The sequence below is a fragment of the Stegostoma tigrinum genome, chromosome 15, assembly GCF_030684315.1.
Source record: "Stegostoma tigrinum isolate sSteTig4 chromosome 15, sSteTig4.hap1, whole genome shotgun sequence".
Classification (NCBI taxonomy): domain Eukaryota; kingdom Metazoa; phylum Chordata; class Chondrichthyes; order Orectolobiformes; family Stegostomatidae; genus Stegostoma; species Stegostoma tigrinum.
The window spans coordinates 22,155,329-22,179,890 of record NC_081368.1 but is presented as its reverse complement, the minus strand read 5'-3'; the positions used below and the strand labels follow the sequence as shown (position 1 = coordinate 22,179,890).

Here is a 24,562-nt window from a genome sequence, read left to right as displayed (position 1 = left end):
CAAAACCTAAGGTACTGTCCCTGTAGAACAGAACTGAATGACTAATCAACCTTTACATATACAGAACATATTTGATGGCAAATATAGTTACATGTACTTTTTAAATGTCTGTTAATAATAGATCTTTTCTTCATCTGATCTTTATTTTGCAGCTGCATATCTTGTGGTATTTCACTTATTTTTTGTGATGTTTGTATGGACCTATTGCAAAGCTATTTTCACAGAACCAGCTGAACCCTCCCGAAAGGTAATTAAATTTGAGTGAAATATATAGTAACTTTATTTTTTTGTACAAAGCTCAAACCTCCTATGGTGTTTACCTTCAACATAAATTATGCAAAGATGACCAGATTGAGTGCAGTCATTGCCAATGTTTGATATTACAGGCCACTGTACTTCAGGGTGGGTTCCGTAGTCCTTTCAGTGCAATTAAATGCTGATTCTAGTAGTATGATTGAAGGTAGCTGTTGAGAAGGCCATGGAGACAAAGCGTTGTTTTGGACTACCTTTTTCACGTGTTGCATCAAACAGCATTGACAGAATCCTGAGGCAGATTCCTGGCTTGTTTATCAGTTCAAGGATTTAAGGTGAAGGCAGAAAATGTATTCTAAATTTATGGGTAAGTGAATAAACAACAGGGGGAAGAACTTCTTCTAAACAGAAAGCTTGATCCAGTACTGCAAAAAATTCAACTGTTGCAAGCAGTTGTGTGAGGCTTTCTGCTGTGTAGTTCAAAACATAGCCTGTAAAATTCTACAATACTATAAGATCCTTGTAGGTTTATTTGCAACAGTAAGGTCTTTAACTTTCTTTTTGTTCTGCATTCCCCATTATAATTATTATTTATATTAGTTATGTTCAGACGTGTGCCTTTGGAGCGGGGTAGGTAGCCTGCTTCAACCATTGGCAGATCCTACTTTGACTGGTTGTTAAAGATAGTGAGACAGCAACTGATGTAGTGTTCAGGCAGGACAGCTCCTGACTTTTGCTTCCTTTTTGAATGAATAGCAGAAACCCTGCTTCTAGGTTCTGAGTGAATTTGTCAATTTAAATATGTGCTTTGGATAACTGTGAACTAATGTTCAACAAACAGCACTAGACTACAACAGGTCTTTGGTTTTAAAATAATTGTTGCAGATAGATTCTGCAAAACAAAATCATTTACTAAGAGGTTGCTCTTTTTTGGAGCAGATTTAGATTCTTTTGTGTATTATCCGTTGTATTTTGCAGAGCTAGACCTGATGGTAAATAGCAACAAGCTGTGAGAATCAGCTTAAGAATTTATATGGGTAAGAGGAATTTTAGGGCCTTCTGACAACCTTGCTAATTTTTTGCTGTTATAATTGAATTCTGGCTAATGCTTCATACTCCAGTTGTTCACCCATTTTGTTTTGACACTTTTACATTCTCTGGACAGTAATTTTACCATCACCAAACCCCAAACATTAATGACACTATTGACCAAAAATGTAATTGGGCCAGTCACATTAAAGTGATTGCTATAAAAATAAATCAAAGGCTGCATATTTTATAAACTCATCTTCTGATTCTATAAGCTTTTACAGCATCTAATAGGACACACGTCAGAAGTGTGATGGAATACTTGCCACTTTTCTGGATGATATCAATAGTGGAAAAACTGATGGAGACCATAATATACACTTGGAGAAAATAAGTTAATACCACATAGTCAATATGGCTTTGTCAAAGGCAGGTCATGTCTGACAAATGTAATTGAGTACTTTGACAAGCTGACACTGCCAGTGGAGGATGATAGTGCTGTGGAGGTTTTATATTTGGACTTTCAGAAAGCATTTGATCCAGGGTCACATGGCAAGTTGGTTAGCAAATTAGAAATGTTTGAAATTGATGGGCCCTTGGCAGCATGGTTAGAAGTTGGCTAAAAATTGGAAACAGAGGTTAGGTTTAGATGGGCATTCCTCAGATTGGAGACAAGTTGAAAGTTGCTTTCCCCAGGGATTGGTGTTGGCACCTTCACTTTATCTGACTTTTATAAACAATTTGGAAATGTGTGTTGAGGGCAAAATCTCGAAATTTGCAGATGATACTGAGCTAGGGAGAATTTTAAATTGTGAGGATAACGCCAGCAACTTCAGATGGACGTCAACAAGTTGACCAAAAAGGCAGACACCTAGCAAATGAATTTCAATTCAGTGAAGCGCGAGGTAATGCATTTTGGTCAAAGAAATACAGACACACAATATGGGCTTAAATGTCCAACTTTGAGATGGGTATAGCAGCAGAGGAACCTCTGAATCAATGCATAATTCCCTGAAATAGGCCATGCAAGTTGACACAGCTGTTAAGAAGGTTTGTAGGATCCTTGGATTTATGAATAGAAGCAGAGTATATGAACAAGGAAGTGATGCTACTCTTCTACAAATCATTGGTCAGACCACATTTGGACTATTGTGTTCTGGGTAGCTTACTTAAGGAAGCATGTTCAAAGTCCTGAAGAGAGAGTTCAAAGCAGATTTACTGGAATGGTACCAGCAATGAAGAATTTTAATTACAAGGAGAGATTGGGCTTGTTCTTCTTGGAGGGAGAAGATTAAGAGGTGACCTTATTGACGTGTTCAAAATTATGAACAATCTTGACAGGGCAGGATATTCTGATTCCATTAGTTGGTATGTCAGTAACTATGAGTCACAATTTCAAGATTGTCAGCAAGAGAGCTTGGAAATCAAGAGAAACTTCTTTACTCCAAAAGTTGTTAGGATTTAGAATGCGCTGCTTAGGATACTGGTGAATGTGGATCCCATAGAAGGTTTCAAAAGAGAGCTGGATATATATTTGAAAGCGTTGAAGTTAGAGGGCTACAGAGGTAGGAGTAGCTGGGTAACTGTTTCAGAAACCGGTAGACACGATGGGTTGAATGGTCTCCTTCTGTACTGTAAAATTCCATGATTCTATGAGTGCAGCTTCAACAGTAGTTTCAACCTCAGGAAGATCCAAGTCAAATCCCACTTGATTTATACCCTAACTGCCACTTTAAAATTCATTCAGTCTACCATTGACATATTGTGATTGCAGTGTGTGGCAGCAACACACCTTGACTTGCCATTTGGTATTACAATCTTAAGTGTTACTGAAAAAAGAACAGTTTTGGTTCTGTGTGTCTTTTTTCAGTAATGTACCAAGACTGCTTCAACAGCAGCCCCCAAGTGCATAGTCTTAACCACATAGAAGAACAAAGACAGCAGGTGCACAGGAATATAAGCCTAGCCAAGTTCCTGTCCAAGTCTCATACCATTCTGACTTGAAAATATATTGCTGTCCTTCTGTTAAAGTCCTTGAACGCCTGACCTACAAGTACTATTGGGGAGCAACTTCAACACAGAATGTAGTGCTTCTAGAAGACAGCAAACTACCATCTTCTTAAGAAAGGTTAGAGATGGATAGCAAATGCTGGTCTTTCCAATAATATCCATGTTCTGGGGATGAATCAATCAAAAAATGTATGATTTTATTGCATTTTTTTATGTGTTTATAGTTCCAATTGAACAGAGCTGATAAAGAAAGGTACGAGCGAGAAGAAAGACCTGAAGTACAAAAGCAAATTCTCTTGGATGCTGCTAAAAAGTTGCCAGTGTACACCAGGACTGCAGCTGGAGGTACCAGAATCGAATCTCAAATGGAATTTTATTTTAAGACAAAATGTTAAATATAATCAAGGTGATATTGGGCTATAAGAATGACTGTAGGTGTGACATTTTGTTGAATGACATTCATAAACTGTGATAAGAACATAAGAATTAGGAGCAGGAGTAGGTCATCTGGCCCATTGACCCTGCTCACTGTTCAGTAAGATCATGACTGATCTTTTTGTGGATTCAGCTCCACTTACCTGCCTGCTCACCATAATCCTTAATTCTTTTACTGATCAAAAATCTATCTATCTTTGCCTTAAAAACATTCAACGAGGTAGCCTCAGCTGCTTCATCGGCAAGGAATTCCACAGAGTCACAACCCTTTGGGTGAAGAGGTTCTTCGTTGATTCAGTCTTAAATCTACTCCGGTGATAATGGGAACTGCACATGCTGGAGAATCCAAGATAACAAAGTGTGGAGCTGGATGAACACAGCAGGCCAAGCAGCATCTCAGGAGCACAAAAGCTGACGTTTCGGGCCTAGACCCTTCATCAGAGAGGGGGATGGGGAGAGGGAACTGGAATAAATAGGGAGAGAGGGGGAGGTGGACCGAAGATGGAGAGAAAACAAGATAGGTAGAGAGGAGAGTATAGGTGGGGAGGTAGGGAGGAGATAGGTCAGTCCAGGGAAGATGGACAGGTCAAGGAGGCGGGATGACGTGGTAGTTAGGAAATGGAGGTGCGGCTTGAGGTGGGAGGAAGGGATGGGTGAGAGGAAGAACAGGTTAGGGAAGCAGAGACAGGCTGGGCTGGTTTTGGGATGCAGTGGGGGGAGGGGACAAACTGGGCTGGTTTAGGGATGCAGTAGGGGAAGGGGAGATTTTGAAGCTTGTGAAGTCCACGTTGATACCATTGGGCTGGAGGGTTCCCAAGCGGAATATGAGTTGCTGTTTCTGCAACCTTCGGGTGGCATCATTGTGGCACTGCAGGAGGCCCATGATGGACATGTCGTTTGAGGTATGGGAGGGGGAGTTGAAATGGTTCGCAACTGGGAGGTGCAAGTTGTTTGTTGCGAACCGAGTGGAGCTGTTCTGCAAAGCGGTCCCCAAGCCTCCGCTTGGTTTCCCCAATGTAGAGGAAGCCACACCATGTGCAGTGGATACACTATACCACATTGGCAGATGTGCAGGTGAACATCTCTTTGATATGGAAGGTCATCTTGGGGCCTGGGATAGGGGTGAGGGAGAAGGTGTGGGGGCAAGTGTAGCATTTCCTGCGGTTGCAGGGGAAGGTGCCGGGTATGGTGGGGTTGGGGGGGAATGTGGAGTGGAGTAGTATGTGAGGACGAGGGGGATCCTCTTTGGGCGGTTGTGGCGGGGGCGGAGTGTGAGGGATGTGTTGCGGGAGACGCGGTGAAGGGCGTTTTCGACCACCGTGGGGGGAAATTGCAGTCCTGGAAGAACGTGGACATCTGGGATGTGCGGGAGTGGAATGCCTTATCCTGGGACCAGATGCGGCGGAGGCGGAGGAATTGGGAATGGGGATGGAATTTTTGCAGGAGAGTGGGTGGGAGGAGGTGTATTCTAGGTAGCTGTGGGAGTCGGTGGGCTTGAAATGGACATCAGTTACAAGCTGGTTGCCTGAGATGGAGACTGAGAGGTCCAGGAAGGTGAGGGATGTGTTGGAGATGGCCCAGGTGAACTTGAGGTTGGGGTGGAAGGTGTTGGTGAAGTGGATGAACTGTTCGAGCTCCTCTGGGGAGCAAGAGGCGGCGCCGATACAGTCATCAATGTAACGGAGGAAGAGGTGGGGTTTGGGGCCCTAAACCAGCCCAGTTCTTCCCCTCCCCCCACTGCATCCCAAATCCAGCCCAGCCTGTCTCTGCTTCCCTAACCTGTTCTTCCTCTCACCCATCCCTTCCTCCCACCTCAAGCCGCACCTTCATTTCCTACCTACCACCTCATCCCGCCTCCTTGACCTGTCCAACTTCCCTGGACGGACCTATCCCCTCCCTACCTCCCCACCTATACTCTCCTCCCTACCTATCTTGTTTTCTCTCCATCTTCGGTCCACCTCCCCCTCTCTCCCTATTTATTCCAGTTCCCTCTCCCTATCCCCCTCTCTGATGAAGGGTCTAGGCCCGAAACGTCAGCTTTTGTGCTCTTGAGATGCTGCTTGGCCTGCTGTGTTCATCCAGCTCTGCACTTTGTTATCTTAAATCTGCTCCCCCTTTGTTTGCAGTTAGGTCACCTAGTTCTAGTTTCATTCACCAGTGGAAACACCCTCCCTGCTTCAATCTTATCTATTCCCTTTAATTTTATGTGTTTCTGTGTGATTCCCCCCTCATTCTTTGAAGATCCAATGAGCATCGTCCCAGTTTACTCAATCTCCTCTCATAACCATCGGTACAATTCTGGAATAAACCCAGTGAACCTCCTGGCCGCCGCCTCCAGTGCCAGTACATTCTTTTTCAAGTAAGGAGACCAAAACTGTACATAGTACTCCAAATGTGGCCCCATTCGCACCCTATATAGCTGCAGCACAACCTCCCTATTTTTAATCTCCATCCCTCCAGCAATGAAGGACAATATTTCATTTGCCGCCTTAATTACCTGCTGTACCTACAAAGCAACATTTTGTGATTCACACACAAGGATATCCAGGGCTCCTTGCACAGCAGCGTGCTGCAATTTTTCACCAGTTTAAGTAATAGTCCATATTGCAGTTATTCCTACCAAAGTGAATGAGTTTTTTATTCATTGCAGAATTTTGTTGCATCCAAACTGTAAAAAGTCATCTTTGCACTGATGTCTGCTATGTGCAGACTGAGTACAGGGTTAAAGGCCTCCTCTGTAAATTGCTTTGATTTGCTCTCAATTGTAACAAAGCATCTTTAGTGTAATTGCAAAGTGCGAATGAAATGACTGAAGATATAGCCAGTGATATAACCTGGATATGACATTTAATTAAGATTATGTGCAAATCGCCATTCACATGCCCAACCATCATCACAAGATTGAAATTTACTTTCTTCGATTATATTTATGAACATTCATAAGCCAACATGGAAAATATTAAGGGTTCTCAATGAGCTGGGTAGAAACAACATGTTCAGTTCCTGATTATGGAAGCACTGTCTGAAGAGCTAATGGTTATAACTATATTGATCATAGCTGGTAATTCTGTTTGCATTTATTTGAAAGAGAAGGGTGAAGGAAGTCTAACCCAATTGCTCCTTCCTCTGGCTTTGCAGGTTTTCCGACATTTTGTTTGTCACTAATACAAATAACTTGAATGAGAATTTAGGAGGCATGGTTAGAATGTTTGTGGGTAACACCAAAATTGATGGTATAATCAACAGTGAAGAAGATTATCTAAGATTATGAAGGATCTTGATTACTTGGGCCAATGGGCTGAGGAGTGGCAGATGGACTTTAATTTGGATAAACGTGAGGTATTGCATTTTGATAAAATGAACAAATTCAGTACTTATACAGTTAATGGTAGGGCCTTGGGTAGTGTTGTCAAACAGTGAGAGCTAGGGGTTTAGGTACATAGTTCTTTGAAAGTTGCATCTCAGATAGGCATGATGGTTAAGAAGGCACTTAACATGTTTCGCTTCATTGCTCACCATTAAGTACAGGAGTTGGGAAGTCATAGAATCCCTACAGTGTGGAAACAGACCATTCAGCCCAACAAGTCTACGCCGACCCTCCGAAGAGCATCCCACCCAGAGCCACCAACCCCCACCTTTAACCTGTAATCTGCATTTCCTATGGTTAACACACCTAAACTACACATCCCTGAACGCCATGGGCAATTTGCACATTGAATCACAGAGTTGTAGAATGGTTACAGCACAGGAGGAGTGCATTCAGCTGATTGTTTTCATGCCAGTTCTTGACAACTGACCAGCTCCCATTCCCCATCTTTTCTCCGTAACCTTCAAATTCCATTCTAGTCAGACACTTACCGATTTTTCTTTTACAGCCTGTGTTTGCATCTCATTCTCAAGCAGTGCATTCTGTTGAATGAATCCAACTCAAGTGGTGAAATACAAAATTAGATGCAATTCTTTTCCAAATACTAGGTTATTCTCTGGAAACCGTATTACGGATCTCTGCTTCCTAATCAAAGCTTGGTGTCTCAGCTGACTATCATTTATATTTATAAAGTTTTTTTAATCAATCTGTTGAGATATCGCCAGGCCTGCTGAAACATGAACCCACAAATAAAAGCAAAATACTGCTGATATCAGACATCTGAAAGAAAAGCGAATTGTTAGCAAAACTCAGGACTTGTAGCGCCTGTTGAGAACAAAAATAAGAGTTAACATTTCGTAGCCAGTATGACTGCTGTTCAGAACTGAAAGGAGCTGGAAAATTATGTTTTTATGTTAGTGACAAAAAGGGAGGAGGAGTGAGTGGAACAGATGGTAAACATATCCAGAGCCAAAGATGGTAAAGAGGTGATAGATATGCAAAATAAGTGTAAATGTTAGCTGTGAAAAAAAGAAAATGGATCTGTTCTACTGAGAGAAAAGTGAACAAGCTACAAAAAAAGGCTCATGGGGTGGGGGTGGTGGGGAAGTAACATAAGAAAAATGGAATACTGAGGTTATCTGAATATTTAAAAGAAGATATTGAGTCCAAGAGGCTGTAAAGTGCATATGCTGCTCCCCATCCTGTGTTGAGCTTTGTTGGAACTTCGTAGAATGCCAAAGGTGGAAATGTTAGCGTGGAAGCAAGGTGATTTATTGAAATGGAAATCAGCTGGAAGATTTGGGCCATTCCTATGGACAGAGTGGTGGGGCACCACAAAATGGCCACCCAATCTGTATTTGGTCTCTCACATGTAAAGGAGACCACACAGTGTACAGCAAATACAACAGACTGAATTGAAAGATGTATGTGTATAATGCTGCTTCACCTGGATGGTAAGGAGGGAGGTGGTAAATAGGAAAGTGTTACATTGTCTACAATTGCAAGAGAAGGTGCCATGAATAGTGAGGAAGTGTTAAGAGTGATGGAATTGTGGATCAGGTGTCACAGAAAAAACAGTCTGTATGGGATTTTGGCAATGGAAGGGAAGGGAGCATATGTTTGGTGGTGGTATCCTGCTGGAGATGGCAAAAGTGATGGAAAATGATCTTTCGAATTCAGACATGGGTCAGTTTGAAAGTGAGGACGAGGAAAACCCTGATAACTAAGTGTGGAGCTGGATGAACACAGCAGGTCAAGCAGCATCTTAGGAGCACAAAAACTGACGTTTCAGGCCTAGACCCTTCATCAGAAAAGGGGAGGGGAAGAGGGTTCTGAAATAAATAGGGAGAGAAGGGGAGGCGGATCGAAGATGGATAGAGGAGAAGATAGGTGGAAAGGAGACAGACAAGTTAAAGAGGCGGGAATGGAGCCAGTAGAGGTGAGTGTAGGTAGGGAGGGGATAGGTCAGTCCGGGGAGGACGGACAGATCAAGGGGGTGGGATGAGGTTAGTAGGAAGGAAATGGAGGTATGGCTTGAGGTGGGAGAAGAGGATAGGTGAGAGGAAGAACAGGTTAGGGAGGCCGGTTCGAGCTGGGCTGGTTTTGGGATGCAGAAGGGGGAGGGGAGATTTTAAAGCTTGTGTAATCCACATTGATACCATTGGGCTGTAGGGTTCCCAAGTGGAGTATGAGTTGCTGTTCCTGCAACATGCGGTTAAAATCCTGTTGTTTGAGGAGATCAAGGAGAGGAGAAAGAATGAGGGTGGGAATGCAGACACAGCTGAGGGCTCTATTAACCACAGTGAGGGAAATCCTGTCAGAGGTACCCTAGTGGACGGAGGCATCATCAGAACAGATGTGAACAGATGGAGAAACTGGAAAATGGAGTGGAATTCTTGCAGGAAGCTGGATATGAGGAACTACAACCAAGGTAACTTTGGAAGTCAATGAGTTTGTAATGGATATTGGTGGATATGCCTGTCGTTAAAAATTGGAACCATGAAGTTCAGGAAGGGTAGCAAATAGTCAGAGATAGACTAGTTGAAGGAAAAACAGAAATTGGAAGCAAAATTGATTACTTTTCCAGTTTTGGACAAGACCAGTGCTGATGACACCATCACCGTATCAGAGAAAGAGTTGTGGGTGGGGACGTTGAGTACAACTGGAACAAGGAATGTTCCACTTCTCCCAGAGAGGCAGGCAGAGCTCGGATCCATGCAGATACCTGCAGCCACAACTCTGACTTGAATAAAGTGAGACAGGTCACGGGCAGAGTTAGTCAAAGTGAAAAATGAGTGAAGGAGGATAGTGCCGAATGGGACCATTCAGGCCTGTTTAAAAGTAAGAAGAGATAAGAACATCAGAACTTAATAACTACGAGCAGGAGTAGGCCATCTGGCCCCTTGAGCCTGCCCCGCCATTTAATAAGATCATGGCTGATCTTTTTGAGACTCAGCTCCACTTAACTGCCCACTCACCATAACCCTTAATTCCTTCACTGGTCAAAAATTCATTGAGCCTTGCCTTAAAAACATTCAGTGAGGTAGCTTCAACCACTTCACTGGGCAGGGAATTCCACAGATTCACAACCCTTTGGGTGAAGAAGTTCCCCCGACCTCAATCTTACATCTGCTTTCCTTTATTTTGAGGCGATGCCCTCTAGTCCTAGTTTCACCTGCTAGCGGAAACAACTTCCCTGCCTCCACCTTATCTATTCCTTTTGTAATCTTATATGTTTCTGAAAGATCTCCCCTCGTGCTTCTGAATTCTAATGAATATAATCCCAGTCTACTCAGTCTCTCCTCATAATCCAACCTCCTGAACTCTGGAATCAACCGAGTGAATCTCCTCTGCACCCCCTCCAATACTAGTATATCTCTTCTTAAGTAAGGAGACCAAAACTGCACACAGTACTTCATGTGTGGCCTCACCAGGACCCTATACAGCTGCAGCATAGCCTCCCTGTTTTTAAACTCTCATCCCTCGAGCAATGGCAGACAAAATTCCATTTGCCTTTTTAATGACCTGTTGTACCTGCAATCCCACCTTCAGCGATTCATGCACAAGGCCACCAAGTCCCTCTGCACAGCAACGTGCTGCAGATTTTTACCATTTAAAACATAGTCCATTTTGCTATTATTTGTACCAAAATGATGACCTCACACCTATCAACATTGTACTCCATCTGCCAGACCTTTGCCCACTCAGACTATCTATATCCCTCTGCAGACTTTCAGTGTCTTCTACACACTTTGCTGTAACATTCACCTTAGTGTCATCTGCAAATTTTGACTACCACACTGAATCTCCAACTCCAAATCATCTATGTAAATTGTAAACAATTGAGGTCCCAACACTGATCCTTGAGGCACACCACTAGCCACTGACTGCCAACCAGAAAAACACCCATTTACCCCTACTTTTTACTTTCTACTATCCATGCCAATACATTACCTGTAATACCGTGCAACTTTATCTTATGTAGCAGCCTTTGGTGTGGCACCTTGTCAAATGCCTTCTGGAAATCCAGATACGCCACATCCACAGGTTCCCCGTTGTCCACCATGCAAGTAATGTCCTCAAAGAATTCCACCAAGTTAGTTAAACATGACCCATCCTTCATGAACCCATATGAGTGTTCCCAATGGGACAGTTTGTATCCAGATATCTTGCTATTTATACCTTAATGATAGATTCCAGCATTTTCCCCATGAACAAATTTAAGCTAACTGGCCTGAAGTTACCTGCATTTTGTCTACTTTTTTTAAACAGTGGCATCACATTGGCTTTTTTCCAATCTGTGGGAACCACCCCAGAGTCCAGTGAATTTTGGTAAATAATTACTAATGCATTTGCTACTTCCCCCATCACCTCTTTTAGTACCCTGGGATGCATTTTATCAGGGCCAGGAGACTTGTCTGCCTTTAGTCCCATTAGCTTGCACAGCACTGTCTCCTTAGTGATAATGATAGTTTCTAGATCCTCATCTGCTGTAACCTTCTTGCCATTAGTTTTTGGCATGTTATTTGTGTTTTCTACTGTGTGAAGACTGACATGAAATAACTGTTTAATGTCTCAGCTACTTCCTCATTCCTAGTTATTAAGTTGGCCTTCTCTTCCTCTAAAGGACCAATGTTTACCTTCGCCACTCTTCTACAATTTACATATTTATAGAAACTTTTGCTGCCTGTTTTTATATTTTGAGCTAGTTTACTCTCATAATCTGTCTTACTTCTCTTTATAACTTTTTTTGTGGCTTTCTGTTGGCCTTTAACGATTTCCCAGCCTACCCGTTTCCCACTACTCTTTGCTTTTCTGTATATGTTTTTTTCAATCTGATACTTTCCTTTATTTCCTTGGAGATCCACGGCTGGCTCTCTCTTTTCCTACAGTTCTTCCTTATCACTGGAATATACTTCGGCTGAGCCCTGAGAAAACTCGTTTTGAAAGGCCTCCACTGTTCCTCAATTGACCAACCATGAAGTTTTTCCTCCCATTCTACCTTCGCTAACTCCTTCCTCATTCCTTCATTGTCTCCTTTGTTTAAGCACAGGACGTTGGTACTGGATTTAACACTCTCCCACTCCACCTGTATTTTAAATTCAACCATACTGTGATCGCTCCTTCTGAGAGGATCCCTAACTGTGAGATCATTAATTATTCCTGTCCCATTACACAGGACTAGATCTAGGATAGCTTACTCCCTCATAGGTTCCATTACGCATTGTTCAAGGAAATTATTGTGGATGCATTCTATGAACCCCTCCTCAACGCTGTCATGACTGACCCGGTTTGACCAATCGATATATAGATTAAAATCCCCCATGATAATTGCTCTACCATTTTTACGTACATAGCTATTTCTATGAGTATTGCCTGCCCCACCACGATGTCATTATTTTGTGGCCTGTAGACCGCACCTATCAGTGACTTCTCCCTGCAGTTCCCAATTTCCACCCAAATGGATTTAACGTTTTGACAGTAGAGCCTGTATCATCTCTTACTACCGCCCTGATATCATTCTTAAAAATCAGAGCAGCACCACCTCCCTTACCTTGCTGTCTGTCCTTCCAAACAGTTTGATACCCCTGGATGTTTGGCTCCCAGCCATGACCATCCTGTAACTATGTCTCTGTAATGGCCACGAAATCATACCCATTTGCCATGATTTGCATTGTCAACTCATCCACCTTGTTTCGAACGCTCTGAGCATTCAGATAAAGTGCCCTTATGCCAGTTTTTGCTTCTTCTTGGGTCCTATTACCTCCATTATTAACAGCTCTTGAGTTCTCCTTCCCTTTAACTTTTTTCCTAATTTTCAATGGAGTTGAAGCTTCCTCATCACCTGCTAACCTGCTGCTTTATCTTACATTAATTGTTATTCTCCCTCTACGCTCACTTCTCCCTTCGCCGCCCCCCACCCCACTTACTAGTTTAAAGTCCTGTTAACCACCCTATTTACCCTTTTTGCCAGAACACTGGACCCAGCCCTGTTCAAGTGGAGTCCATCCCAGCAATATAGATCCCTTCTGTCCTAAAGCTGATGCCAGTGACCTATGAAAGGGAAACCCTCTTTCCCACACCACTCTTTTAGCCACGTGTTTACTTCCCTGATCCTCGCCTCCCTATGCCAATTTACACGTGGCTCGGGCAGAAATCCAGAGATTATGACCCTTGGAGACCTGTTTTATAGTTTTGTTCCTAACTTTTCATAGTCATGAAACAGGTCTTTTTTCCTAGTCCTGCTTATGTTGTTGGTACCCACATGCACCCTCTCTAGTATCCTCCCAAGATCATCTTAATGGGAGATGGTTGTGTACAGAGATTGGTGTATCCATGGTAAAGAGGAGGCAGCTGGGGCCAGAAAACTGGAAACTGTAGGACTAAAATAAAGAGTCAAAAGAATCATGAATGTAAGCAGGAAAAGACTGAACGGGGGAAAAACGTAGAATTAAACTAGGACAAAATAAGCTCAGTATGGCAGGACCATGCTGAGACTTGAGCGCATACCTTCTAGCCCACACAAACACTACACCACAAGACCTGCTTCAAGTTGTTAAACCTGTTGTTTTGGGATTGGAACTCTTGTTCTCCCAAGCATTAGCCTGGGCCTTTGGATTACAAGCCCAGTAACACAATCAGTCACCACCATTGTGGTCTCAGTTGTTCTTCAAGCAGTGCCTATCTCCTGTGTATCTTTGTCAGATAATCAGATTCCAGATCCTGATTCTCCTCAGCATAAAAGAAAGTTTTTTCTTGTCACCTTTTTGTTTCTTTTGCGAACTACCTTAAATCATTGTCCTCTGCTTCTTGGTTGTCCTGCAGTTTCTCCCTATGTACTTAGATGCTACAGATTCTAAGCGTGTCTATCAAAGCTCTTCTTCATCTTCTACAAAGAAAGCTGCCACAATGTTTCTGAGTTGCTTTGGGTTAAATTCTATGAAATAGTAATGATTAAACAGGAAATTTTTAAGGAAGTTTTAATTTTAAAAATTCCTTGAATTGGAATTGCAGGATGTGCATGTATTTTCAAATATATTTGGTGATTCTGATCTTTGATTTATGTTCTCATTAGCCATCCGATACTGTGACCGATGTCAACTGATTAAGCCTGACCGCTGCCATCACTGTTCCATCTGTGATACGTACGTATTTTAGGTTTTTTCACTAAGAAAATCTACAGTAAAGATTGAGTTGCTTAGATAACCACATTTTTTGCGTGAAATATATTAGGTGTGCACTGGAATCTATACATTGCACTTGCAATTGTAACAAATATTAACCACCTATAAAGTTTAATTGCATTGATTTGAATGCCGTGCAGTTGAGAACCAACTGCTTGCATGCAATAGATGTTTTGTCTGTAGTTGTATATTAAGTGTAACCATGCAATTCAGGGCATAGTTTTTCTCTCTGTTGAAGAGTGTTTGTTCTGCTGACTGCACCTCCTGTCTCTGGCTCGTGATTCTCATGAATCTCTGCTTCCCAGAACACTAATAATACTTGTAAAAGTGCATTCTGTATGTTTTTAATCTGCTTGTGCTTTGCAGGTAGTGCTAGAATGCTTCATTTTGAGTATAATTTCATCTCTGCAAAACTGACAAAATGCATTGAAATGCCTTGCACTGCACTGGTTTTTTAAAAAAAAATGTTAGGCTGTATTTGCTGACACTCAGGAGCATGCGCATTAGCAGCAAAATCTTTTAAGTTAATTGAAATAAAGAATGATAAAAAGTTTGAAAAAAGTGGAGAAAAAGCTGTTAAATAAAGTAGATTTTGATTTCTTTTAAGAATCTGTTTTCTTTTGCATGCACATTTAAAAAAGAAAGTGAGTATATGCAATAGGAATTTATCATTGGATTTATCAGCAGATACTTTGAGGTAGTGATGATCAAATTCATAAAATCATGTTGAAGATATCACAAGACCACAAGAAATGTGTATAATACATTCTGAACAAATGACTAAATATAATTATTAAACATTACAAACTGATGTTTATCATATGTAAAATTATAGTAATTGTCTGATGCAATAAATGTTTGTTTCATTTTCCCCATCACAAACTAGAATGTATTTCTCTTGATAGTTAAGTTCCAATCAATACTAAATTCTTTAGATGCATCAAGTATGGGAAGGCATATTTCCAAAATGAAGTGGTATGCAGTAGTGAGTAAACAAATCTGTACTGCCTTCACAGAAGCTCACAAATAGTTGAGAAGCAGAACCTAGCGGGGAAGACAGTAGAGCAACAATGGCAGGAGTTTCTGAGTGTATTTGAAGAGACATTACAGAGGTTTATCCCAAAGAAAAGCAAGATTATCCTGGGGGGCGGGGGGTTAGACTGCCATGGCTGACAAAGGAAGTCAGGAAATGTATCAAAGAAAAAGAGACAGCCTACAAAGTGGCCAAGAGCACTGGGAAATCAGAAGATTGGGAAGGCTACAAAAACAAACAGAGGATAACAAAGAGAAAAATAAGGAAGGAGAGGATCAAATATGAAGGTAGGCTAGCCAGTAATGTTAGAAATGATAGTAAAAGTTTCTTTCAATACATACGAACTTTGTAGTGAATGAAACCTTCGAAGAGCAGGTGTGCATGCTGAAATGGATAGAGATAGACAAAGCTGATGTGCTGAAAATTTTGTCAAACATTAAGATTGACAAGTCGCCAGGCCCGGATCAAATTTGTCCTCGGCTGCTTTGGGAAGCGAGAAATGCAATTGCATCGCCACTTGCGAAGATCTTTGCATCCTCGCTCTCCACTGGAGTCGTACCTGAGGACTGGAGAGAGGCAAATGTAATTCCTCTCTTCAAGAAAGGAAATAGGGAAATCCCCAGCAATTATAGACGGGTAAGTCTCACGTCTGTCGTCTGCAAGGTGTTAGAAAGGATTCTGAGGGATAAGATTTATGACCATCTGGAAGAGCATGGCTTGATCAAATACAGTCAACACGGCTTTGTGAGGGGTAGGTCATGCCTTACAAACCTTATCGAGTTTTTTGAGGATGTGACTAGAAAGGTTGATGAGGGTCGAGCTGTGGATGTGGTGTATATGGACTTCACTAAGGCATTTGATAAGGTTCCCCATGGTAGGCTCATTCAGAAGGTCAGGAGGAATGGGATACAGGGGAACTTAGCTGCTTGGATACAGAATTGGCTGGCCAACAGAAGACAGCGAGTGGTAGTAGAAGGAAAATATTCTGCCTGGAAGTCAGTGGTGAGTGGAGTTCCACAGGGCTCTGTCCTTGGGCCTCTACTGTTTGTAATTTTTATTAATGACTTGGACGAGGGAATTGAAGGATGGGTCAGCAAGTTTGCAGACGACACAAAGGTCGGAGGTGTCGTTGACAGTGTAGAGGGCTGTTGTAGGCTGCAGCGGGACATTGACAGGATGCAGAGATGGGCTGAGAGGTGGCAGATGGAGTTCAACCTGGATAAATGCGAGGTGATGCATTTTGGAAGGTCGAATTTGAAAGCTGAGTACAGGATTAAGGATAGGATTCTTGGCAGCGTGGAGGAACAGAGGGATCTTGGTGTGCAGATACATAGATCCCTTAAAATGGCCACCCAAGTGGACAGGGTTGTTAAGAAAGCATATGGTGTTTTGGCTTTCATTAACAGGGGGATTGAGTTTAAGAGTCGTGAGATCTTGTTGCAGCTCTATAAAACTTTGGTTAGACCGCACTTGGAATACTGCGTCCAGTTCTGGGCGCCCTATTATAGGAAAGATGTGAATGCTTTGGAGAGGGTTCAGAGGAGGTTTACCAGGATGCTGCCTGGACTGGAGGGCTTATCTTATGAAGAGAGGTTGACTGAGCTCGGTCTCTTTTCATTGGAGAAAAGGAGGAGGAGAGGGGACCTAATTGAGGTATACAAGATAATGAGAGGCATAGATAGAGTTGATAGCCAGAGACTATTTCCCAGGGCAGAAATGGCTAGCACGAGGGGTCATAGTTTTAAGCTGGTTGGTGGAAAGTATAGAGGGGATGTCAGAGGCAGGTTCTTTACACAGAGAGTTGTGAGAGCATGGAAGGCGTTGCCAGCAGCAGTTGTGGAAGCAAGGTCATTGGGGTCATTTAAGAGACTGCTGGACATGTATATGGTCACAGAAATTTGAGGGTGCATACATGAGGATCAATGGTCGGCACAACATTGTGGGCTGAAGGGCCTGTTCTGTGCTGTACTGTTCTATGTTCTATGTTCTATATAAGAAACAAACGAGAGACAAAAGTAGACATTGGGCCGCTCCAAATTGATGCTGGAGGCTAGTTATGCGAGATAAGGAAATAGCTGAAGAACTTAATAAGTACTTTGCGTCATTCTTCACAGTGGAAGACATGAGTAGTATGCCAACAATTAGGGAGAGTCAGAGTGCAGAGTTGAGTATGGTAGGCATTACAAAAGAGAAAGTGCCAGAAAAGCTAAAAGGTCTAAAAATTGATAAATCTCCTGGCCCCGTTGGGCTACATCTTAGAGTTCTGTAGGAGGTGGCTGAGGAAATAGCAGAGGCTTTGGTTGTGATCTTTCAAAAGTCACTGGAGACAGGTAAAGTCCCAGGTGATTGGAAAATTGCTGTCGGAACCCCCTTGTTTAAGAAAGGATCAAGGCAAAAGTTGGAAAATTATTGGTCGATTAGCTTAACCTCGGTTGTTGGTAAAATTTTAGAATCCATTGTTAAGGATGAGATTTCTAAATTCTTGGAAGTGCAGGGTCGGATTAGAACAAGTCAGCATGGATTTAGTAAGGGGAGGTCGTGCCTGACAAACCTGTTAGAATTCTTTAAAGAGGTAACAAGTAGGTTAGACCAGGGAAACCCAGTGGATGTTATCTATCTAGACTTCCAAAAGGCCTTTGATAAGTTGCCTCGCTGATTAAGGTGAGGAGGGCCCTTGGTGTTCGAGGTGAGCTACTGGCATGCATTGAGGATTGGCTGTCTGACAAGGCAGAGAGTTGGGATTAAAGGCTCTTTTTTGGAATGGCAACCGGTGACAAGTGGTGTCCTGCAGGATTCAGTGTTGGGACCGCAACTGTTCACTTTATATATTAGTGATCTGGATGAAGGGACTGGGGGCATTCTGGCGAAATTTGCTGATGATACGAAGGTAGGTGGACAGGCAGGTAGTATGGAGGAGGTGGGGAGGTTGCAGAAAGATTTAGACAGTTTAGGAGAGTGGTCCAGGAAATGGCTGATGAAATTCAACATGAGCGAATGTAAGGTCTTGCACTTCAGAAAAATAAATACAGGCATGGACTATTTTCTAAATGGTGAGAAAATTCATAAAGCCGAAGTACAAAGGGATCTGGGACTGCTAGTCCAGGATTTTCTAAAGGTTAACTTGCAGGTTGAGTCCATGATTAAGAAAGTGAATGTAATGTTGTCACTTATCTCAAGAGAGTTGCAATGTAAAAGCAGTGATGTGCTTCTGAGGCTTTATAAAACTCTAGTTAGGCCCCATTTAGAACACTGTGTCCAATTTTGGGCCCCACACCTCAGGAAGGACATACTAGTCCTGGAGCGTGTCCAGCAGAGATTCACACGGATGATCCCTGGAAAGGTAGGCCTAACATACGATGAACAGCTGAGGATCCTGGGATTGTATTCATTAGAGTTTAGATGGTTGAGGAGAGATCTAATAGAAACTTACAAGATAATGTATGGCTTAGAAAGGGTGGACGCTGGGAAGTTGTTTCCGTTAGGCGGGGAGACTGGGACCCGTGGGCGCAGCCTTAGAATTAGAGGGGGTAAATTTAAAACTGAAATGAGGAGACATTTCTTTAGCCAGACAGTGGTGGGCCTGTGGAATTCATTGCCGTGGAGTGCAGTGGAGGCCAGGGCGTTAAATGTCTTCAAGGCAGAGATTGATAATTTCTTGATCTTGCAAGAAATTAAGGGCCGCAAGGAGAGTGCGGGCAAGTGGAGTTGAAATGCCCATCAGCCATGGTGGAGTGGACTCGATGGGCCGAATGGCTGTACTTCCACTCCCATGTCTGATGGTCTTCGAGTCTTATGGTCTTATGGTGAATAATGGCTCACCAGATAGGAGATTCAACCTAGCATATTAGGAGATTTTGTGGATAGCCCACAAAATTCCTGTGATTGGGCATGCAAGGATCTGAAACCCAACACACACAAGTCAACATTTTCTGCCCTTGCCTCCACAAGGATGCAATTCAGTTTTGCTAGATGTGCTATGCATGCCAGATTGTGGGAAAGCTCCAACCTTCCAGAAGACTGACAAGAAGAAAGTTTTGAGTGCTCTGAATAAAATACAGCTAAGCCTCAGCCTACTACCAGAGTCACAGGGGACTTCACTAGAACAATTCCTCCTATGAGGTTGTGCACCTGCTTGCCGAGCCAGTGGGTTTGGTTGCAAGCGTTTCGTCACTGTGCTCGGTAACATCATCCATGCCCCTCTTGCAAAATGTTGGTGTTTAGTCCCGCTTGTTATTTATATGCTTCAATTTGCTGGGTGGTGTTACCACTTCCAGTTCTGTTTCTCTTTAGTTTATACACAGGGTCTAATTCATTGTGTTTGTTGATGGAGTCCCGGTTGGAGTACCAGGCCCCCAGGAATTCCCTGGCATGTCTGTGTTTAGCTTGTGTGATTATGGATATGTTGTCCCAGTCGAATTTGTGTCCCTCATTGTCGTTGTGTAGTGAGAATTGGTTGTGTCTCGTGGTGACTAGTTGGTGTTCGTGAATCTGTATTTGTCAGTTTTCTTCCGGTTTGGCCTAGGTAGTGTTCCTCACAGTCCTTGCATGATACTTTGTAAAGCACACCAGTTTGTCGGTGCACCTTGTGCCTCCTGTAAACAAGTGAAAGCATCCAGAGAAGGAAGATCACGAAATAGCGTTCTGATCAGTACAAGAATCGTCTCAGCAAAAACTGTGGATAGGCACCTTCAAACTATCGTCCCAGTCTTTCCTTCATCATTCTCTGCCTGTGTGTGTCTATACATGTGTGTAGAGGGGTGATTTTTAGGGGGTTAGAGTTTCTACAATTAAAGTTATATGCTTACAGGTAATAATTGTTTATGTATAGTGAGAGTCTATTGAAATAAATAGTCATCCTTGTAAGTACAGAAACCTGACTGTGCTTCTGTCAGTAGTCTTAAAGCCAGCTGAGTAGGGGTTTCTTGGTTCTTAAAAAGTCTTTGACATTTTTGATGACTTTGGAAATAATGGAGCTTTATTTCCAGCATGCTTTCCCTGTGAGGCATAACACACCACTGATATAGGGAGACGTTGGTGCATTCTGATTTTACAAAGCTAACCTTTGCAGAAAAAAATTTAAAAACACAGAATATCAGACTATTTCAATGTATTTTACAATTGCAGCCCCATCACTTAAAGGTTAACTACGTTGTAGGGAAAAGCAGCATGCTAGCTGATGTTTGTCCTGAATTTAACTTGGTTTCAAATAACCTGAATACCAAAATGGAAAAAAAAATAAGTATATTAGTTAGACATAAAGGGATAAAATAACATCCTGGCATAAGTAGATCACAGATTTACTGCAAGAGAATGCATGATAGACAGTTAAAATTGTCAAATGAAATGTATTTTTTACATTATTTGGAATTCATTTTACAGATAGGCCAACAATTATTTCACCTGGACTATTTGAGTGTTACTTTTTTAAAATATTCTTTCAATATCTATCACTTACTGGATTTTATTATTGTCTTTGTTTCTTAGATGTGTGTTAAAAATGGATCATCATTGTCCGTGGTAGGTTCAAATTTATATTTAGTGACTTCCTAACCCTCATCGGTGACAATGGTCAAGATCAATTGAGAAGCCCTTTATAATTCCGTTGCGTTTTTGTTCCACACAATATTTTCTTTCTTGGTGTTAAATGCGTGGATTGTAGAGTTATCCTGTCATGATTTAAGACTGTTAATAATCACTTAAATTTTACATTCTGTTCAAGTAATCCTCCGATTAATTTTTACCACATTGTCTTCTTGGTGATAATGTTTGAAAGCCCTTCGAAAATACTTATTCAGTTGTCGCTCTGGTTGAAAAGCTTTAGCTTGGAAATTTAAAACATAAATTTAAATATATTTAACATTACTATTCTAACACTACCTAATTTGTAAGACCTGAGAAGTTTCACTTTTATTTGATTGCATGCATTACTACTTAACCTCTATCCCAAATAGCTGAGTGTAGCATTGGATTCAGATGAGCAAATCCTTGAAAGAAGATTTTCCCACTGTTCACTGTCTTTAACAAAATCTGTTTTAGAATCGAGTTTCCACTTTATTCTAAACAAAGTACAAGCAGTCCCCAATTTCTGAACATCCGACTTGCGAATGCTCATACTTATAAATGCAAACCTGTACAAGGGTGAATTGAAATAAATTTTAAGTATCCCACATGCAAATGTTTCCTTGTACTTAGAGCTATTTTATATTTTTCTATATTGTGTCCAACTGCATATGAATCGATTTGCAAACAGAACCTATTTGCAACCTGAGACTGCCTGTAATATCATTTATTTAGGGGGTCTGTTTACATTTACACCCTTATATGCACATTATGCATAATCTCTTTACCAATTGATTAAGCATGGGCACTCATGACTGTGTCAACATTTTTCAGAGAGGTGCTGGTGAGTTCACCCTCATGTCCTGTTCAGTTATTTGTCAATGGACTGAATGCAAAAATCGAATGTTCAGTCAGAATCACACTTTGTTTGAAATTACACCATATTCATTTGGTAACTGCATTTCCCATATTGCAACAGTAACTATATTTAAAATGAATTAATTGACTGTAAAATGCTTTGGGACATCTGAGATCTTGAAAACTGTTGCTTTCATGGCAAGATCTTTATGATTATGAATGAAAAGACCCTGTCCTGATTTTTTTTTTCTCTCCTTTTAGGGTGAATAACTGTATTGGATTTTCAAACTACAAATTTTTTCTTCTTTTTTTGGGATATTCCATGCTGTATTGCTTGTTCGTTGCTACCACTGTTCTGCAATACTTCATCATGTTTTGGACGGTAAGTTCTATTTTGTAACTCTGTCCTCACTCAACATTGTTATATTTCAACAGGGCTATTGCATAGTGAGCAAAAGTGGGAATGCTGGATGACTTTTCTCTATCTCACCACCTTCCTCACCCAGGGGCACCGAGAACAATTGTTGTACAGTAACTACCAACTATACTAAAACCAATTAACTTATTACACATTGCAGATTGAAGTAAGATCTTCTCAACTGCACAATGCTGCACAAAGCTTTGTCTTCAACCTGATTTATTAAATTTATGACCGAGCACCTATTAAAATGCATGGAATACCAGTAATTTTTTTCACTGCATAAAACTTTATTTCAAATAAGTCAATAAATTAAGCTTCAGAAATGCATTTTTTTATGTTTCTCAGCTATGGAAGACCAATTTCATTCACTAACTTTTTATTTGCTCGACAGGGTGGTCTGTCTGATGGCCGTGCAAAATTTCATGTACTCTTTCTTCTCTTTGTGGCTGTCATGTTCTTCCTCAGCCTCATGTTCCTCCTCAGTTACCATTGTTGGCTGGTCAGTTTGAACAGATCTACATTAGGTAAGAGTTGATCTACATTAGGCAGCAAGTCTACGATATTGTGCGCTATTAATGAAAAAGGGTAGTGTCATTTAGAAAGTGATAATGGGAACTGCAGATGCTGGAGAATCCAAGATAACAAAGTGTGAAGCTGGATGAACACAGCTGGCTAAGTACTGTTTATGTTATCTCTTACCATTAAATGAAGAGGTAATCAAATTAAACGTTATCGTTACATGAGGATAGTAACGATAGTTATTTCCCTGACAATGTTTGCAATTAACTTGTTAATATTAGCATTCGTGATTGTCAGAAACATAGAAACTTGGAACAGGAGTAGGCTATTTGGCCGTCTAGGCCTGTTCTATCATTCGATATAATTGTGTCTGATTGTCCATCTCAGTGCCTCTTAATTTTTTAGATATTAAAGACACCATCAGCATCTTTTTAAAAAATATGTTCAGTGGCCTGGTCTCCACAGATTCCTGCGGTAGCAAATTCCACATATTGACCACTGTGAGTGAAAAAATAGTTCCTCATGTCTGTCTTAAATGGTCTTTCCTCCATCCTAAGACTGTGAACCCTGGTTCTAGACTCCCAACCAGGGAAAACATCTTCCCTGCGTCTAGTCTGTCTGGTCCTGTTAGGATTTAACATGCTTAAATCAGGCCCCCTCTCATTCTTCTAACATTTAGTGAACACAGTTCCAACTGAACTAATCTCTTCTCATACAAAAGCTCTGCTGTCCAGATATCAGTCTAGTGAATCTTTACTACAATCCCATTATTGGCAAGTATTTTCTCACTTCAGTAGGGAGACTAAAACTGTACACACTATTCCAAGTGCAGTCTTACTGGATTGCTGTATAACTGCATTACGAAATTTCTACTGCTGAACTCAAATCCTCTTGCAATGGAGGTCAACATACTATTTGCCTTTTTAATTACTTGCTGCACCTACCTATTTAATTTGATTTAAGGGTGTGCAAGGATGAAATGTATATCACATTTCTCAGTATAACACTATTTAAATAATACTTTGCCTTCCTGTTTTTTTGCACCAAATGGTATAACTTCACATTTATTCACGTTATACTGCATCTGCCGTGCACTCAACTTGTCTAGAACCCTGTGAAGCCTCCTTACATTTTCATCACAACTCACAGGCCTACCTAGTTTTGTTAGAGTATCTGTAGAACATAGAGCTCCAGCTTAGAATTGATTTTGTTGCCATGGAGTAGAATTGGTGTAACTATCTTCAAACAACCTACTTAAAACTCAAAAGGAATGTATTGTAATAACCCAGGGACATACGTAGAACAGTAAGATTTAGGAGCAGAAGTAGGTCATTTAGCTTATTAAGTCTACTACACCATTCGATCGTGGCTGATATTTTCTCAACCCCATTCTCCCGCCTTCAACCCATAATCTTTCATCCCCTTAATAAGCAAGAAAGAATCTATCTCTGTCTTAAATACACTCAGTAACTCAGCCTCCAAAGCCTTCTATGGCAATAAGTTCCACAAATTCACCACCGTCTGGCTAAGAAATTCCTCCTCCTCTCATGTGAAACAACGTTTGCTCTGTGAGGCTGTGCCCTTAGGTCCTTGTCTCTCCTATCATGGAAATGTTCTCCACATCCCCTCTATCCAGGCCTTTCAGTATCCTCTCAGTCTCAGTGAGATGCCCCTCAACCTTCTAAAGTCCATCGAGTACAGACCCGAAGTCTTCAACCTCCGCTCATGACAACCCCTCCATCCCTGGGATTGTTCCTGTAAACCTCCTCTGGACCCCCTCCAGTGTCAGCACTTCTTTTTTTGATCTGGGCCCAAAACTGTTCACAATGTTCCAAATACAGCCTGACCAGAGCAGCCTCAGCAGTACATCCATTGTATTTCTAACCCTCTCAAAA

At 41.6% G+C, this 24,562-nt stretch overlaps 1 protein-coding gene across 1 annotated transcript in view; it reads left to right on the top strand.

Moving 5' to 3' along the window:
- The window catches only part of zdhhc15b (zinc finger DHHC-type palmitoyltransferase 15b), an 81,258-nt gene that overhangs the window by 39,652 nt on the left and 17,044 nt on the right, over positions 1-24,562 (top strand). The window contains exons 3-8 of the mRNA XM_048544476.2: positions 153-247; positions 3,516-3,636; positions 14,169-14,238; positions 20,795-20,827; positions 21,989-22,109; positions 22,540-22,672. Coding sequence (XP_048400433.1) covers positions 153-247; positions 3,516-3,636; positions 14,169-14,238; positions 20,795-20,827; positions 21,989-22,109; positions 22,540-22,672 — 573 coding nt within the window. The remainder of the gene's footprint in view (positions 1-152; positions 248-3,515; positions 3,637-14,168; positions 14,239-20,794; positions 20,828-21,988; positions 22,110-22,539; positions 22,673-24,562) is intronic.